The sequence below is a fragment of the Eschrichtius robustus genome, chromosome 14 (assembly GCF_028021215.1).
Source record: "Eschrichtius robustus isolate mEscRob2 chromosome 14, mEscRob2.pri, whole genome shotgun sequence".
Classification (NCBI taxonomy): domain Eukaryota; kingdom Metazoa; phylum Chordata; class Mammalia; order Artiodactyla; family Eschrichtiidae; genus Eschrichtius; species Eschrichtius robustus.
In genome coordinates this window covers 18,929,031-18,947,186 of record NC_090837.1, presented here as the reverse complement: position 1 = coordinate 18,947,186, position 18,156 = coordinate 18,929,031, and the positions used below count along the sequence as shown (strand labels likewise).

The following is an 18,156-nucleotide window of genomic DNA, read 5'->3' as shown; positions in this document are numbered from 1 at the left end:
CTTTGACTAGGATTTCACTGGGAAAACTGTGATTGGATTGCTGGATATCTATGGGTTTGAAGTCTTTGACAAGAATGGGTGAGTTCATTGTTACCCACTGGTTCTTTGTTTTTCTTTAAGGTCTGAGTCTGGTTTATGGCATCTCTGATGTTATTGGAATTCATTTTCCTATTTCTAGAAATTCTCCAGATTTGCATAGCCCCTACCTAATAGACTTTTCTAGAACTGGAATAACTATAAAAAATGCAAATGTCTTTTAGCTTGACTCTTCTGATCTATTTAGTAAATTATTTGTTTAATAAGGGCTTTGGTTTTTCTGTATGGAAAAGCATCCTTAAAAATAAGTAAAAGCAATTTTTAAAAACTTGGTCAACTCACGTAGCTTTAGTTACTTAAATCTTTTGCACCTCTAGTTTTGAACAGTTCTGTATAAATTACTGCAATGAGAAACTCCAGCAACTATTAATTGAGAGAACCCTAAAAGCGGAACAGGCAGAATATGAAATGGAAGGTATAGAGGTAAATGTTTCGATGTTTTCTCCTCATTTGATTTCTTAACATAGCAAAAGACATTTACTTGAGAAATATTATTTCATTGGAGATTTTTCCAGATTAGTACTAAGGATTATTTTTCACTCCTTCTCTGCTTATTTCGTGGGAAGTTATTTTGATATTCAGCAAGTATTCTTTTTGAAATGTTAGAGATAAAAATCAGATTTGGGAAAAACAGTTGGAAAATCAATTTAAAAGAATTATATTTGATGCTCATCTTAATCCTTCTTGGAGAATTTTTTTCCTCTTTGTCATTTTAGTGGGAGCCAATTCAGTATTTCAACAACAAGATCATCTGTGACTTGGTAGAAGAGAGACACAAAGGAATCATTTCCATTCTGGTGAGAAAATTAACATTGACTTGGGGCCCATTCAATGGTATTTACAATACCCAGGCTTACAAAGGGTTAAGAGTGAAATCCACAGGATTACTGAAGGATGCAAGTTGAACTTTTTTGCTGAATTTTTGCTCCAGGCTTTAGGCTGAGCTTTCTCCTCTTGTTCAGATTCACAGACCTAAATTATAGCCCATCAGGAGATCACAAGGAAAGACCTTTTATAATGAAAGCATGCGTGTCTCTCTTCCATAGACATGGAAGGATGAGCCAGGGAACTGGGGACCTGGTTTAGGCACTTGGGGGAGGGGCTGCTTTCATGCTTGGCACTGAGCAGGGAGCCAGAAGACTTAAAGGAAGGCTTTATAAAGAATATCCATGGGGCTTCCCTGGTGGTGCAGTGGTTGAGAATCTCCCTGCCAATGCAGGGGACACGGGTTCGAGCCCTGGTCTGGGAAGATCCCACATGCCGCGGAGCAACTGGGCCCGTGAGCCACAACTACTGAGCCTGCGCGTCTGGAGCCTGTGCTTCGCAACAAGAGAGGCCGCGATAGTGAGAGGCCCGCGCACCGTGATGAAGAGTGGCCCCCGCTTGCCGCAACTAGAGAAAGTCCTCGCACAGAAACGAAGACCCAACACAGCCAAAAATTAATTAATTAATTAATTAATTTAAAAAAAAAAAAAAGAATATCCACGGATCCTGAGTTAAGGCTCTGTGAGGTGGGCCTGTGACCTTCTTTTGAACTATTGTGACTTCTGAGAATATCAGGGTCCTCGAATCCACAATTATTCCACTTCAAACATCAATGTCTCTAATAAATTCTGAAGGCCAGTGAGAAATGACTTCCGTGCCTTGCCTTCCATTCGGGATCATCTGTACTACGATTTGCCTCCCTGTTAATGAGAATTACTGGTCCCCTTCCTCCTCCTGCCTCCCCGACAACTAACTGCTGTGTGAACCCACGATTCTAAAGCACAGCCAGGGACATTGATGGGTGGCGACTGTAGTCTCCAGGAACATGGGCACCATCTCGATTCAGATCCCAGCCCTACTGCTTATTAGCTGTGTAAGCTTAGGTAGGTGTCTTAACCTCTCTGAGCTCCAATTTCATCATCTTTCAATGGGTCCAATGATAACAGCACTTACCTCAGAGAGGAGCTGTAAGGACAAATTAAGTGAAATAATACATGCAGAGGGCTTAGAACTATACCTGGTGCATGGCAAGCATTCAAACTCTATCCGTTCAGCAAATACCTATTGAATGCTTACTTTGTGCCAGGATTCTGCCTTGTGCTTTGGGACATGGCAGTGGACAAAACAGGTCAAAACAGCTGCACTCAGAGGCTTTAAATTGTAGCATGGAGAGACTAACAACAAACAGGTGAATGGGCAAAATGCACAGATTGTGCAACGGAGAAAAAAGCAGGAAAGATTAGATGTGCTGGTGAGGGGGGTTCAATTTTAGGTAAGATGGTCTAGGAAGGACTCTCTGAGAAGGTGACATCTGAGCAAAGACCTGAAGGGGGACAAGCTGCGTGGACGTCCAGGAAGCACAGACTGATGTAAGCTAGTACATGTACGTTCAATGCGCCTGCAGATTGCTAGACTAGTATTTTAAAATACCTTAGTAGTAAGTACTTGTTTCTATTTGGTTTGCCATAGATGGCATCAGAAAGCATAGAAATGTTGCTTTGTAAGAATTGTTTCACCAACGTGAACCCAGCTTTTTTGTTGTTTTAATAAAAGCTACAGGGTTGATTCATTTTTTTAAGATGGTCAATTAAATGTTATCACTGTTGAGGACCCAAAACAGGAAATAGACATAGCTTGTGAAACAGGAAAGGTTAGACTCAACTAGCTTTACGGCTTGCTTTCCCTGAGGGCTTTGCTCCTAGTAAAAGAGGGTATGTTCTTGGCCAGCTGGTTATGAGTGGTTAAGAGACAATGAAGTTGAGTGTTTCAGCTGGTTATGAAAGCTGCGAAGTGTCCCTGGGAAGACTTCGGACATAGGCGTCAGACAGGTGGGAGAGTTGACTTTTCATGGAAATTTCCAGTCTCTCTGGTTCCAAGCTTCCCTGATCAGATTTGAGAAGCTGAGCACATGTGATGGATTACCCTTCCTCCCCCAGAAATGTTCACCCGAACTTGTGTGAGATGATATATTTCAATCCACTACATTTTGCCCCAGCTGGTGGGAGCATTTAAACTTGGAATTGATGGAGGGTGGTGCCATGAACAGAGACTTCTCTTTCTCTTTTGTAGGATGAAGAATGTATTCGTCCTGGTCCTGCTACGGACTTGAGTTTCCTGGAGAGATTGGAAGAGAAAGTGGGCAAGCACGCACACTTCCAAACGTAGGTGTCTCATTGCGAGACTGTTGCATGGGGGAAGGTCATGTAGAGTTGACCTTTGAACAACACGAGTTTTAACTGCGTGGGTCCACTTATACATGGGCTTTTTTTTTCAATAGTAAATACTTACAGTACTACGTGATCCCATCCCCTGTTGGTTGAATCCATGGATACAGAAGGCCAGCTATGAGTTATACACTCATAGTGTATAATTTTTGACTGCGTGGAGTTCGGTGCCCCTAAACCCCATGTTGTTCAAGGGTCAACTGTATCTCCATTATCTTGGATATATGGACAGTGCTCTCCAAGAGTACAGATACTTCTTCATTCCTAGAAATATCATGATGATACGCCAACTGCACAGCTTTTGTTGGTAGGGGTCAAGGTCATGTGAATTCCAAGTAGAATTTTTTTTTTAAGATTTTGTATCTTTATTCATCATTTCATTTTGGACATGTCCACATGCATGAAATGTCTCTTTTTAATTCAGGCATAAAATACATGCAGTGGTGTCTGTAGATCTGAATTGTACAACCAGATGTATTAGTATATTTGTGCGTACCCACATCACCATCCCACAGATGAAGACATAGAGCATTTACAGCACCCCAGAAAATCAACTAGAAATTTAACATAGTCTTTGAGACAAGGAGGAGAGAATTTAAGGGCATGTGCTCTGGAGTCGTAGGGAGCTGGTTATGAATCCCAGTTCAGCCACTTATTAGACACGTGACTTTGGGCAAGCAATACTCCTGAGTTTGAGTTTCCCCTTCTACAAGATGAGATAATTAATATACCTACCATATAGCATTGTAAATGACTACATAAATCACCTAGTGTAATTTCTGGCCATAGCAAAGATTCAATAAATTGTAGTGGCTTCATCAAACCCCTTATAGACTATTGAAAGGATACATAAGTGGAACTGGATAAGTATATGAATCAAGAATGGGAAAATAAGTTGTAACATCTTCACAAATGGGATAATATATGGCCATGAGAATGAACAATCTATAATACATACAATGATGTAGGTAAATCACAAAAGCATGTAATCAAGAGAAATCAGACACAAAAGAGTACATACTACATGGTTCCATTTCTATGAAATATCAAACCAGGTAAAAACAATGTCTTCTGTTAGATGTCAGGTTGTACCTGGAGAGGGCTCAAGGTTGGGGGTTCTCAGGGACTAGTAATGTTCTGTCTCTTGATCTGATGCAAGTCACACAGAAGAATTCAGTTTGCAAAAATTCATTGAGCCTGTGCACTTGCGATATATGTGTACATATTATATATGTATATACATTTCAAAAAATTTATAAAAAATTATGAATCACCAGGATCTGAAAAACAATGTTTCATCAGTATTTTAGTCTCTCAGCATCATAAAAATGTAAAGTAGTAAAACTGACTTTTAGGCATCACCTAGAAAAATGGAAGTTATTTCATTGTACAAATAAATGTGTTTCTGTGACTCATGTATTTTTTTTCCATTCCTCGGTGCTTATGAGAAGGAAGGATCTAATTTTACAGAGACCTTGGTCTGTAGCCAGAAGAAATAGGAGGCAAGGTTTCCTGGGAGCTGCCCTTTGTGGTTAGCTTTCAGTGCTGGCCTTCAGCTGATTGTCACAATCCTAAACAACTCTTTTGCTTAATATGTTGGTGCATTTGGTTGCAGTGAAGTAGAAAGTTTCAGTTCGTGTCTATTTCTGTCTTGCTGCAGCCGGAAGCTGGCAGGTCCAAAGGGCAGAAAGAGGATTGGCTGGATGGAGTTCCGGCTCTTCCACTATGCGGGAGAGGTCACATACTGCACGGAGGGTGAGTGTCTGTGGGGCACAGGTCACAGGTCACAGCCATGCAGGTGCCCCCGAGTCCACTGAAAAAATGCTGCACATCTGTCTCAAATGTTCGTTGCCTAGCCCCGCATGCAAACATGCCATTTTAAAAGCATTTTAAAAGTTTTTACTTTTATATATAACCACTTTATTGTGATAATTCACATAGCATCTATTTCACCCGTTTAAAGTGTACAGTTCAACAGTTTTTAGTATATTCACTCTGCAGTTGTGCAATTATCGCCACATTCTGTTTTAGAACATTTCCCCATCACCCCAAGAAGAGCCCCTTTACTCATTAGCAGTCACTCCCCATTTTCCCCCAGCCGCTCTCCCCCAGCCCTAGGCAACAAACCTGTCTACTTTCTGTTTCTGTAGATTTGCCTATTCTGGACATTTCATAGAAATGGAATCACACAACGTGTGGACTTTTGTGTCTGGCTTCTTTCACTTATATAATGCATAATGTTTTCAGGGTTCATCCACGTTGTCATTCCTGTTTAATTGCCAAATATATTCCATTGCATGTTTACACCACATTTTGTTTATCCCTTCATCAGTTGATGGGCATTTGGGTTGTTTCCTCTTTTTCGCTATTATAAATAATGCTGCTGTGAACATTTTTTCCAAAGCATTTTTCAAACACTTTCTTTTGTCACTTCTGCTTTAGGTTTTAGATAATTTTTGCTTCTAAATAAGTTTATTTTGCTAAAAAATCTTTAAAAAGTAAAATACTGTGTATTAGGTTTTTTCCCTTAAGTGCAGAGTGGTATAAGAAAGAAAAACTTTTTAAATAGGACAAATCTCTCTATGTATATAACTTATTGATTTTTGTTTAAAGAATAAAGTAATACACATGTAAGGCTAGAAATTTCTGACAGTACAGAAAAGTACAAAAGGAAAACTAAAAACCCCTTTTATTCTTAGTCTCTCCCTGAGGTAACCACAAGAACCAACTGGAATATAAAAATGTCTTATGCATATACTTACACAAGTGGGGACATGCACGTGTGCACACACACACACATCTAAATAACACAGATTGTTATTTTGTGTTATCTCTTTTGCATTTTTCATTTAATGGATATTGGCAATCATTTGGACTCCAACTAATATTCATTGAGCGCTCACTATGGGCCAGGCACTGTCCCAAATGCTTTACCTCTGTTGCTCGCTTAGACCTTACAGAACCACCCTGTGAGGCGGGTAGCCTTATTAGCCCCCTTTTAATCTGTGAGGCACTGAACTCAGAGAAGTTAAATAACTTGACCAAGGTCACACACCCAGGCCTCTTGCCTCCAGACCTGCATTCGCTCTCCATAGCTACAAACAGGTTCCTCTGCATTTCTTCTGAAAAGCTACAGGTACTCCCTGTGGGGCTGTGTCCTGTCATCTGTTTGATGGCCTCTGGTTGTTTCCAGCTTTGTCTCTTGTAAACACTGCTGTGTTTGACATTTTTGTCTATTCCACTTAGCCAATTTGTGCACATTATATACCTAGGATAAATTCCCAGAAGTGGCATTGCTAAGTTAAAGATTCTATCAAAAGTTCCTTTTGACCGCTTCTGGGCATACATCCAAAAGAACTGAAAGCAGGAACGCGAACAGATATTTGTACACCCATGTACATAGGAGCATTATTCACAATAGCCTAAATGTGGAAGCAACTCAAGTGTCCATCGATGGATGAACGGATAAACAAAATGTATTCTATCCTTTCAATGGAACATTATTCAGTCTTAAAAAGGCAAGAAATTCTGGCACCTGCTACAACATGGATGAACCTTGAAAACATTATGCTAAGTGAAATAAGCCAAACACGAAAGGACAAATCCGATAGGATTCCACTTACGTGAGGTACGTAGTCAAATTCATAAAGACAGAAAGTAGAGTAGGGGTTATCAGGGGCTTCAAGGAGGAGGAATGGGGAATTAGTGTTTAACCAGTACAAATTTTCAGTTGGGGAAAAGGAAAAGTGTTCTGGAGATGGATGGATGGTTGCACAACAATATGAATTCACTTAATGCCACTGAACTATACACTTAAAGATAATTTAAATGGTAAATTTTATGTTATGTATGTTTTACCTCAATAAAAATGTTAGTTTTGATAAGTCCAAATTGTCATCTAAAAAGGTTGTATCTTAGACATTGCTGATGCATCTTTTTTCTTTTTTTTCCTGATGCATGTCATCTTTAGCTGGTTTTGGCTTTATAATGCCATCTAGTTACTAATTTAATTACTAACTGGCTAGGTTTTCAGTGAGCATTAATAAGCCAAGTTTTTGTTTTTTTTTTTTTTTTTTTTTTTTTTATTTTTATTTTTGGCTGTGTTGGGTCTTCGTTTCTGTGTGAGGGCTTTCTCCAGTTGCGGCGAGTGGGGGCCACTCTTCATCGCTGTGCGCGGGCCTCTCACTATCGCGGCCTCTCTTGTTGCGGAGCACAGGCTCCAGACGCGCAGGCTCAGCAGCTGTGGCTCACGGGCTTAGTTGCTCCGCGGCATGTGGGATCTTCCCAGACCAGGGCTCGAACCCATGTCCCCTGCATTGGCAGGCGGATTCTCAACCACTGCGCCACCAGGGAAGCCCAGCCAAGTTTTAAAATTGGAAATAATGTGTCTTCCTTTGATGCCATTGGGTGCCACTAGTCCAAGTGCTTGAGCTTGATTTTTGTCAGTGGCGGGGGTGACTTTCTCAACCATCTACATAATCTCACCTGGCCGCCCTTGGAATTCAGCTCCCTTCCATTGTGTCAACGTCATGCATTGTATGTGCAGTTCTTTACTAGGGCACGTGTACAATACTCAGTGTGAAGACCCTACATTCATGTGATATCTCATCGGGGTTTCGCGTGTAGCACGTGAGCTATAGGTCAGTTCTGAGGACTTGGCTCTTGACCAAGGATGGCGTTATCCCCCAGGGACATCTAGCAGTGTCTAGAGACCTGGCATCTAGTGGGTAGAGGCCAGGGATGCTGCTAAACATCCACAGTGCACAGGACGCCCCCAAAACAAAGAATGACCCAGCCCCAAATGCCAGTATTGCCAAGGCTGAGAAACGCTAATCCTAAAAGATTATTTTTAGGATTTCCCTTTGCAATCAGTTGGGACGGAATTGTATTCTTAGTCAAAAACATTGATTCAGGGATTTCTCATTCAATGTTTTACAGGATTCTTGGAAAAAAACAATGATCTCCTCTACAGACATCTGAAAGAAGTAAGTCTGAAACTTAAGTATATGTATTTCTGATGGTTATGAGATATCACCTGTGATACTGATTTGGGGGTAGATTTGGCCTTCTGGATTTTTCTCTTCCATGCATTATATTAGAACTCCAGCATGTCATGGCCGGAACAGACAGTTAAGATCATCTGTATGAACACTTGACTCAACAAACCCATTCATATGTGTGTGGTGTCCCTCCTGTGTGCCAGGCATGGTGCTAGCTCTGGGGTCTCAGTGGTGAACAAGACAGTCCTCGTTCTCATGGGGCTTATCATCCGGGGGTGGGGGCAGGGTGGGGAGGAAAGGAGGAGTGGCTGAGAATAAATACATACACAATTAAGTTATCCATCAGTGAGAAGTGCTATGAAGAAAATAAGGAGCTATGATTGAGAGGGACATTTTAAATTTAGTCTAAGTGGTCAGAGAAAACACCCTCGTCGAGGTGACTTTGAACTGAAACCTGAACGAGAAGGATCTTGGACTTGGGAAGATCAGGGGCTACTCCAGGTAGAGGAACCAGCATGTGCAAAGGCCCCGAGGCCCAGGTGAGCTCAGCATGTGTTCAGTGACGGGCAGTGTTAGAGGGGGCTGAGAGCTCAGCAGGATGAGGTCTCCAGGGAGGAGTAGAGATCTTGTCTTGGAGCAGTGGGATTATACTGGGGTGACACAAACCAAGGATGAAGAACTGAGACCCAGAGAGATCATGACTTGTTCAAGGTCATATCTCAAGGTGGGGCTGGAACCAGGATATGCCCCTGGGGCTACCAATGAAATCCCATCTCTTTTCATATGCCTCACTGACCAGAGAAACCTTGAGTTTTTTTAAACCTTTATTTTGTATTAAAATAGTTAACTGTTTTTAAAAAATTGGGTCGTATTTAATGAGTTTGGTTTATAAAAAGCTTAAACCTAGAGAGACATTTTCAGAGAGAACACGCAAACGGTTCATCTCAGGAGTGTTTTCTGCCCTTCCCTATTTTTCTCTACCACTTTAGGACCACTTGTCCCAACCTCTGGGATTCAGGATGGATAAGCGATTCCTAACTTTGGATGTCTGCTCCAGGCGGGTGCTCTCTGGGTCTTGAGTCTCAGCCTGACCCTGTCCCAGCTGGGGGGTCTCATGGTAGATTTCCCCATCGGTGAAGTGGGTCTGTTGATGCCTTCTTCTTGGAGTGGAAGGTCCTGTTGGACAAATGGGAGACACTATTCCCCTTGTGGCTTTCTCCTCTGTGGGCATTGCCCATCCCCTTCACAAATCCATCCATGGAGGGTGCTTCCCACAGGAAGAATCTCTAAATCTCCCACTTTTTCCACCAGGGCTGAAGTTCCTTATACTTTCTGAGATGGGTGCTTTCTAATTTTTAAAATTTCCTATCTGCAAATTACTCTCTTATGCCACTGTGAGTTTAAAATTGGGGTGAGTTTAAAAAAATTCTAAATTTTAACTGTGGCAAAATACACATACATAATATGAAATTTACTATGTCAATCATTTTTAAGTGCACAGTTCAGTTGTGTTAAGTACATTCCCATTGTTGTGCAATCCACCTCCAGAACTCTTTTCATCTTGCAAAACTGGAACTCTGTACCCATTAACCACTAACTCCCTTATTCCCCCTCCCCTCCAGCCCTTGGCAACCACTATTCTACCTTCTATATGAATTTGGCTACTCTAGGTACTTATATAAGTGAAATTACACAGTATTTGTCTTTTGTATCTGGCTTGTGTCACCTAGCATCATGTTGTCAAGCTTCATCCATGTTGTTGCATGTGTCAGAATTTCCTTCCTTTTTAAGGCTGAATCATCCTCCATCGTATGGCTATAAGGAAAAAAAAATTTCGTGTGTGTCAAATTAAAATTTTTGAAAAGATATGCACAGAAGGAAAAATCAGACGTACCAAAGCTGATGTCCTTGGACCCATGTCACCAAGTCACTCTCCTGAGAGCCAGCTGCTCTAACCAGTTTATTGTGTATCCTCCCAGGGATGGGACAGACCAGGACATGTGTGTGTGTGTGTGTGTGTGTGTCTCCCCCTTTTTCTTTTCTCTTCATACACACTATGCATGTGGTCCTGCATCTTGCTATTTTTCACTTAACACCATATCTTGGAGATCATTCTTAAAGAGCTGGTTTGTTCTGTAGCAGCCTAGCTGGACTGGAAATAATTACTGCTTCATCATGTCCAAGGAAAAATAATCAGATGGCCTCACCAAGTAGACAGAGCACTGGATATAGTACAGGTCTTCCTCAACTTACTTGGGTTACATCCTGATAAACCCATCGTATATTGAAAATATCATAAGTTGAAAATGCATTGACGACACCTAACTACTGAACATCATAGCTTAGCCTAGTCCATCTTAAAGGTGCTCAGAATGGTTACATTAGCCTACAGTTGGGCCAAATCACCTAATACAAAGCCTATTCTATAATAAATTATTGAATATCTCATGTTATTGATTGAATACTGTACTGAAAGTGAAAAACAGAATGGTTTTGAGTATATTGGTGGTTCACCCTTGTGATCGCATGGCTGACGGAGCCGTGGCTTGCTGGGCTGCCCAGCGTCATGAGAGTGTTGTAAGCCCGGGAAAAGATCAAAAACCAAAATTCAAAGTATGGTTTCTATTGAATGTTCATCACTTTCACACCACTGTAAAGTCAAACCATCGTAAGTCGGGGACGGTCTGTATTGAACATTTTTTTCTACATGTGATTGTGTTTTTTTTTTAATTAATTAATTTTTTTTGGCTGCATTGGGTCTTCGTTGCGGTGCATGGGCTTCTCATTGCGGTGGCTTCTCTTGTTGCGGAGCACGGGCTCTAAGCGCGCAGGCTTCAGTAGTTGTGGCACACGGGCTCAGTAGTTGTGGCACATGGACTTAGTTGCTCCGAGACATGTGGGATCTTCCCGGACCAGGGCTCGAACCCGTGTCCCCTGCATTGGCAGGAGGATTCTTAATCACTGTACCACCAGGGAAGTCCCTATGATTGTGTTTTTCCCCTCTTCTTCTTCAAGTGCTCCCAAGGCAGATGGCTCTGGTCCATTGTGCACACTTAACGTGAACTTTCCTGAAGACTCCTTAATGATTTCTGAAGCAGCAAATGTGGTACTCATTTCTCTTTACCTACAGGTGCTGTGCAGGTCCAAAAACAGAATCCTGAAGGAATGCTTCCGGGTGGCCGAGTTAGAAAACCGGAGAAGGCCACCAACAGTGAGTGGCAGGGGGAAATGCCTGTGCAAAATTGGAAAGGTAGCAAAAATCACCCAGAGGGTGCAAGTACTTTAGTTACCTATGCTTTTTAAGCTGTCCTCTCCTTTTTTTGGAAATATCACTCTCTAAATGTTCTACTAAATATATATTTTCCAAGGTTAGAACCAGTGTGTTCATTTGCAGACATTCATTGAGCACTTACTGTGTGTCAGGCACTGTGCTGGGCACAGGGGTATCTACCAATAACAGAACAGACAGTGTTCCTGCCCTCGTGGGGTTTACAATCTAGTGGGAGGTGGTATAGGAAGATACAGTAAGTCCCCTACACACAAACCTTCAAGTTGCGAACTTTCAAAGCTGCAGACGTGCGTGCCATCAACGTCAGGCGTGAGTGAAACTGCAGCTCGCCCTCCATCTCCCATTGCTGACAATCCTTCAGCTCTACCATCTCCCACCTCCTCTCCCTCCTCCAGTCAGTAACTCTTCTGGCCTGTTCACTCAATGCCAGCCCCTGTATGCCAGCTGTTGTACTGTACTACTGTACTTTTCAAGGTGCTATACTGTAAGATTAAAAATGTTTTCTTATTTTTTGTGTTTGTTTTTAATTCACTATTTGTGTGAAAAGTATTATAAACCTATTACAGTACAGTACTACATAGCCGATTGTGTTAGTTCAGTACCTAGGCTAACTTTGTTGGACTTACGAACAAATTGGACTTAATGTGCTCTCAGAATGGAATTTGTTCATATGTAGGGGACTTACTGTATCATCAAATAAAGAAAGAAATTACAGTAGTGCGAGTGTCATAAAGGAACTTGGTAACAAGGAAACAGGAAGGTGGTGGAGGGTGATTGGCTCAGCGGCAATGCCGGCTCCCACGAGGTGCTCACTTTGTATTCGCCGAGGGAGGGAAGCATCCTGGAAAGGCGTTCGTCCAGCCTCCCCTTGACCAGACTGAGCTTGGGCTTCTCAGGCCAGGACATTCAAAGCCTTCTCTTAATGGACAAAACAGTTCGTGACAGGTAACGAGTAGAACAGTCTGTCGAGTGTTTGGGTCTAAAGGGCCAGTCTTGTGATTTAAACAGTCTTCTCTGTATAAATGGGGAACAACGGCGTCTGTTTAGCTCATTCTCTCTCTCCCTGCAGGTGGGGACTCAGTTTAAAAACAGTCTGAGCAGCCTTCTGGAAATTCTCATCTCTAAGGAACCTTCGTACATCCGTTGCATCAAGCCCAACGAGAGTAAAGAACCCAGTGAGTTGTGAATTGTTCAGAACACTGAGGTCAGGGAAATGAGGCTGGGCGGAAAACCAAGACGACGGTGGGGAAAGTCCTAAAAACCACCACAGGCTTGCTGCTTGTTCTCTGTATTAAATAATAGAAGGCAAATGAATAAGGAGGAGGGTTCCTTTCATGGTCCTGTGTGAGCTTTGCTCAGAGCGTGGCCAGTTTCAGGACTAACACAGCTGAGCCAAGCAGACCTCAGAGGTGAGGGGAAGCAACACTGCTTCTCTCCAGCCAGTGAAGAATCTTCCAAAATGGTCTATGACTTGGGTATTTTCTAAGCTTATGCCATGGTCTCATGACAAAGCTGTACAGTCAAAGGCTTATAGAATCCAGGCAGGAAGAGCGAATGAGTGAAGCAGACCAGCTGTAATGCAATAGGGAATGGAGGGGACTGTGGCCAACTGGAGAGGGCACACCCTGTCTAAAGGGGCAGTCCTCCTTCCTTAGGGCCATTTGTTGCCATGTGGGGCTCTAGGCCCAGAATGGCCAGATCTCATGGATTTTCAAGAGAAACCAGAAATTCAGATTTTCCTGTAAAATTCCCCCATTAAGAGAAACACAATTAGGACCTAACAAAACATGCCTGGTGGCCAGACCCAGCCCACAGATCGTCAGCTTGCAGCCTCTGGTCTGCCTTGGTTGAAACAGAGCCACAGGGTCCTTCACCGTCACTCTTCCTTCTGTGTTTCCAAAGGCAAGTTCGATGACTTCCTCATAAGGCATCAGGTCAAGTACCTGGGGCTGATGGAGCACCTGCGGGTGAGACGGGCCGGCTTTGCCTACCGACGGAAATACGAGCATTTCTTGCAAAGGTAAAGTTTGTTTTGTTGATCTGAAGCCAGTGAAGTGTGTGGCGATGAATAAAAGGCTGTCCCCCAGGGAACTCCGTTTGCTTCTTAACTGCTGTAGCGGTGACAGTGATGAACACTGACATTTCAGAGAATAGGAAGCTGACTTGGTTTGCCACCTTCTCTTCATTTCGCTAAGCCCCTAACTTCTTGGAATCTAGGAAGTACAAGACGCGATGCACAGACTTGCCCCCAGGGGGCAGACGTGGGACATGCACCCTTGGGGTCTGTATTTGGCTGGGGAAGACCCTTCCCATGGTGACCATGGGTGCTGGTTTTAGTGCGGTCAGTCTGGGAGCAATCCCCTTGACCTCATGGGCTGTCCAGAGACACAGGTGTAGTGGTGATAACATGGGCATTGGAGCCACAGATTCTTGGGTGGGAATCCCCATTCTTTCTCTTCCAACTGAGACCTAATTCCTCATGTGTAACACGGGGATTAAATTGCTCTCGAGGAGTTTGTAAGGATTTAATCATATAACCACCACCACTACTACTATGGCCCAAATTGCTTGTGCATGCAGTTGGGCTGCATGTTGTTCGTGCTACCAAGAAAACAACACATTGTTACACTCGCAAGAGAAGCATAATAAAATGGTCCTTTTTGTGGGTCAACATGGTTGAATATCAGTAATTTCATATTTTAACTTAATATTAGACTTCTTTTTTATTTTTTAAATTTTTTTAAATTGAAGTATAGTTGATTGACAATGTTGTGCCAGTCTCTGCTGTATAGAAAAGTGACTGAGCTATACACATATATACATTCTTTTTTTAATATTCTTTTTCACTATGGTTTATCCCAGGAGATTGGATATAGTTTCCTGTGCTATACAGTAGAACCTTGTTGTTTATCCATTCTAAATGTCATAGTTTGCATCTATTAACCCTGAACTCTCAGGCCATCCCTTTCCCTCCTCTTCTCCCCCTTGGCAACCACAAGTCTGATCTCTATGTCTGTGAGTCTATTTCTGTTTTGTAGATAGGTTCATTTGTGAATATTAGGCTTCTTTTGAAGTACAACTTCATAATTATAAAAAGCAGGTGCATGACGTTACATTTTCAATCCAATTCCTCGCATTTTGCAATTTACATCAAGATCCTGTGCTCTGAAACTTCATCGTTTTTTGGTGCTCTTACTTTCAGCCCCTCATTTAATCTCAGGTTTTTCTCTACCCACGGATCTTGCTTATTTTTCTCCCATGAGCCTCGTGTCTTGATAATTAATATCTGTTTATATGCATTTATTAAGTAACCATCTCTTTCCTCACTGTTGTTTTTTAATGATTTACCGGCTGATCTAAACCTCTGATGAGTATCGTCAGCATTAACCTTTTGAGTTGATACAATTTCAGCTAAATACACTGAGGATTTTATTGACCTGTGTGGTTCTATCTTGAGAAACAGTATAAGTTTCTTTGGGTTTTAGAAACAGTGAAAAGAGTTACAGACAACCCCACCCCAAATACTACCTTGGAAGGCTCAGCGGGGCCCGGGACCCCAGCCTTGGAAATCTCTGCCCGGCTTTGCTCTACGCTATAGGTACATTTGGATAAGCATCTCCATCCCAATCCTCACAGATGAAACACCATCACAGGTGTCCCACCGGAGGCCCGTCTGGAGGGCAGGTAGGAAGGAAACGTGGGACCCTCAAGCAGCCTAGAGTAGTCAGAGGCTGGTTGTCACCCCCCTCTCCTTTTTGTCCTCTCTCCTTTTTTCTTTCATCTGTCACCATTTGGGGACCACACTGCCAGTGGATAGCCATGGTTTTCTTTTCCTAAACAGCTTCATTGAGATATATAATTCACCGACTGTACAATTCACCCACTTAAAGCATCAGTGGTTTCTGGTATTCACAGATCTATGCAAGCACAGTCCATTTGAGAACACTTTCATGCCTTCAAAAAGAAACCTCATACCCTTTAGCTATAAATGCCCTAACTCCTTACCAACCTGCCCCAGCCCTAAGCCACCACCACTCTACTTTCTGTCTTTATAGATTTCCCTATTCTGGACATTTCATACAAGTGTGGTCATATCATATATGGACTTTAGTGTCTGGCTTCTTTCTCTTAGCATGATGCTTTTAATGTTCATCTATGTTATAGCATGTGTCAGCACTTCATTCCTTTTTATGGCTGAATGATACTCAATTGTGTGGACAGACAACATTTTATTTATCCATTCCTCTGTTGATGGGCATTTGGGTTGTTTCCATTATTTGGCTATTCTGAATAATGCTGCTGGGAACACTCAAGTACAAGTTTTAGTGTGATCATATGCTCTCATTTCTTTGGGCACATACCTAGGAGTAGATTACTGGGTCAGATGATAACTCAGTGTTTGTTTGAGGATCTGCCAGTCTTTTTGCCAGGGTTTTTTGTGTGTGTGTGTGTGGTGGGTTAGGGTTAGGTGGGGAGAACCTCCTTGACATACCAGTTTTGCTCATCAGCGACTTGTCATTCACCCTTATCTCATCCATTTTTCTGAATCTGAAGTCTAGTGAAGATGGAAGCAGCAGCTACTGCCCACCCTGGCCCCAAAACACGCAGGCATTTGCCGTTCCAGTCTTCCTGCGTTTTTTCCTACTTTGCTGCTATCGGGCTTGTTTATTCTTTCTATAAATATTAGTGAGCCCCCGCTTTGTACCAGCACTGTCCAAGGTGCTGGGTAACAGCAGTGAACAAGACAGACCCCACCCCTGCCCATATGGAGTGTACTTTCTACTGGCGATAACAAGGAGATATAGGAGGTCAGGCGGGGCGTACATTCTTTGAAGGAAAATGAATCCGGGTTGGGGAAAGAGTGGTCCAGGAGGGCCTCTCCAAGTAAGGAAGGGAGCCATGAGGATATTTGGAGGCAGCTGTCTGGGCAGCAGAGCCTGGAGGTGGGAACTGGGCAGCTTGAGGACCAGCTAGGAGGCTGGCATTGCTGCAGGACAGTGGCCCAGGGGAAGGCAGGAGAGGCCCACGGGAATGGGCTGGAGATGTCCGAATGTGTGCACCCTCCCTGGCACTGCTTCCCTTGATCAGGGAGCGACTGCATCTCAGAGTTAAAAAGGACAGAAGTTATGAGTCCCTCTACCCTGCAGGTATTTAAAGCATCTCCCCATCTCCTCTGTGTCTGTCTAGCCCATGTTTAGACAGCTTTGATGGTGTGTGCTAGTGATGGGCCTGCACCAGACAGGAGGGAGCAGGGCCTGGCGTTGCTCTGCGTTCCCTGGGGTTGGCATGTGTCTGTACCTTTGTGTGTGGCAGTAACAGCGGGAAGTAATCAGGGAAGAACATGTGACACTTAATGCCTGTCCTGGTTCAGGCTGCTATGACAAAGTACCATAAACTGGGTGCCTTATAAACAACAGAAGTTTATTTCTCACAGTGCTGGAGGCTAGAAATCCAAGATCAGGGAGCCAGCACGGTCAGGTTCTGGTGAGAGCCCTCGTCTGGATTGCACCCTGCTCTCTTCTCATCACATCCTCACATGGTGGAAAGAGGGCAAGGGAGCTCTCTGGGGTCTCTTTTATAAGGGAACAAGTCCCAAGGATGAGGGATCCACCCTCCTGACCTAATCACCTTCCAAAGGCCCCATCTCCTAATACCATCACATTGGGGGGTTAGGATTCTTCAACATATGAATTTGGGGGTGGGAGGACACAAACATTCAGTTCATTGCGATGTCCTTAATGGATTTTCTCATAAAGTATAATTCCAGGAAAATAAACATGTTCTTAACGGTTTGACATTTGATTTTAAAATAATACAAACCATATAATGATATTAAGGGAAAGAAGTGTAATAGGAATACTGTAGCTAAGAGCTTTTGAAGTCTCAGACTGTGCCAAATACTTTCCATGGGGTATCTCATTTCAACCTCGTGACGACCCCACAAGGAAGGTCCTGCCATTCATTGTTTATGCCGCAAAGTGAGGAGGTGAAGCGACTTGTCCGGCTCCTGAGCTGGGCTCCAACCCAAGCAGTGCAGCTCCAGTCCGGTGGCTCCAGTGGTGTCGCTCTAGCCTTAGTCCACAGGCACTTCTGAATTCTGCATTCACTTTTTTCATTACATTACAGACATCATGGTTATCTTTATCGCGACCACATATTAGAAGGGAGTTGCATTTTATACTGAAATCAGGTTCTTAAGTCAACCTTGGGTCCAAAATTTACCCTTGAAAAATCCCTCGTCACTTATCAAGCATGATACCTTTTCTTCCCATGCTGGACTGTACTTGTTTATACGTTCCTTTGTCTCTTGATGGACATTTGGGTTGTTTCCACCTTTTGTCAGTTATAAATAATGATGCTCTGAATATTCACGTGTAAGCTTTTGTGCGGACATATGTTTTCGTGTCTCTTGCGTATACACCTAGGAGCAGAATTGAGTTTCTTGGGTAGAGTGTCTGATGTGAGGTCATTGTTCTATGAAGACAGGCCGAACCTCCCACCCTGTTGAAACAGTTCCTCTTGTTTCTTTTTTTTTTTTTTTAAACGAACCCCCTTTTTTTTT

The 18,156-nt window shown here is 42.9% G+C and overlaps 1 protein-coding gene across 1 annotated transcript in view; it reads left to right on the top strand.

Annotated features, from left to right (window-relative positions):
- Positions 1 to 18,156, top strand: part of MYO1H (myosin IH) — a 43,956-nt gene that overhangs the window by 14,516 nt on the left and 11,284 nt on the right. The window contains exons 10-18 of the mRNA XM_068562261.1: positions 11 to 78; positions 414 to 519; positions 813 to 893; positions 3,151 to 3,242; positions 4,966 to 5,060; positions 8,244 to 8,290; positions 11,436 to 11,516; positions 12,664 to 12,769; positions 13,497 to 13,614. Coding sequence (XP_068418362.1) covers positions 11 to 78; positions 414 to 519; positions 813 to 893; positions 3,151 to 3,242; positions 4,966 to 5,060; positions 8,244 to 8,290; positions 11,436 to 11,516; positions 12,664 to 12,769; positions 13,497 to 13,614 — 794 coding nt within the window. The remainder of the gene's footprint in view (positions 1 to 10; positions 79 to 413; positions 520 to 812; positions 894 to 3,150; positions 3,243 to 4,965; positions 5,061 to 8,243; positions 8,291 to 11,435; positions 11,517 to 12,663; positions 12,770 to 13,496; positions 13,615 to 18,156) is intronic.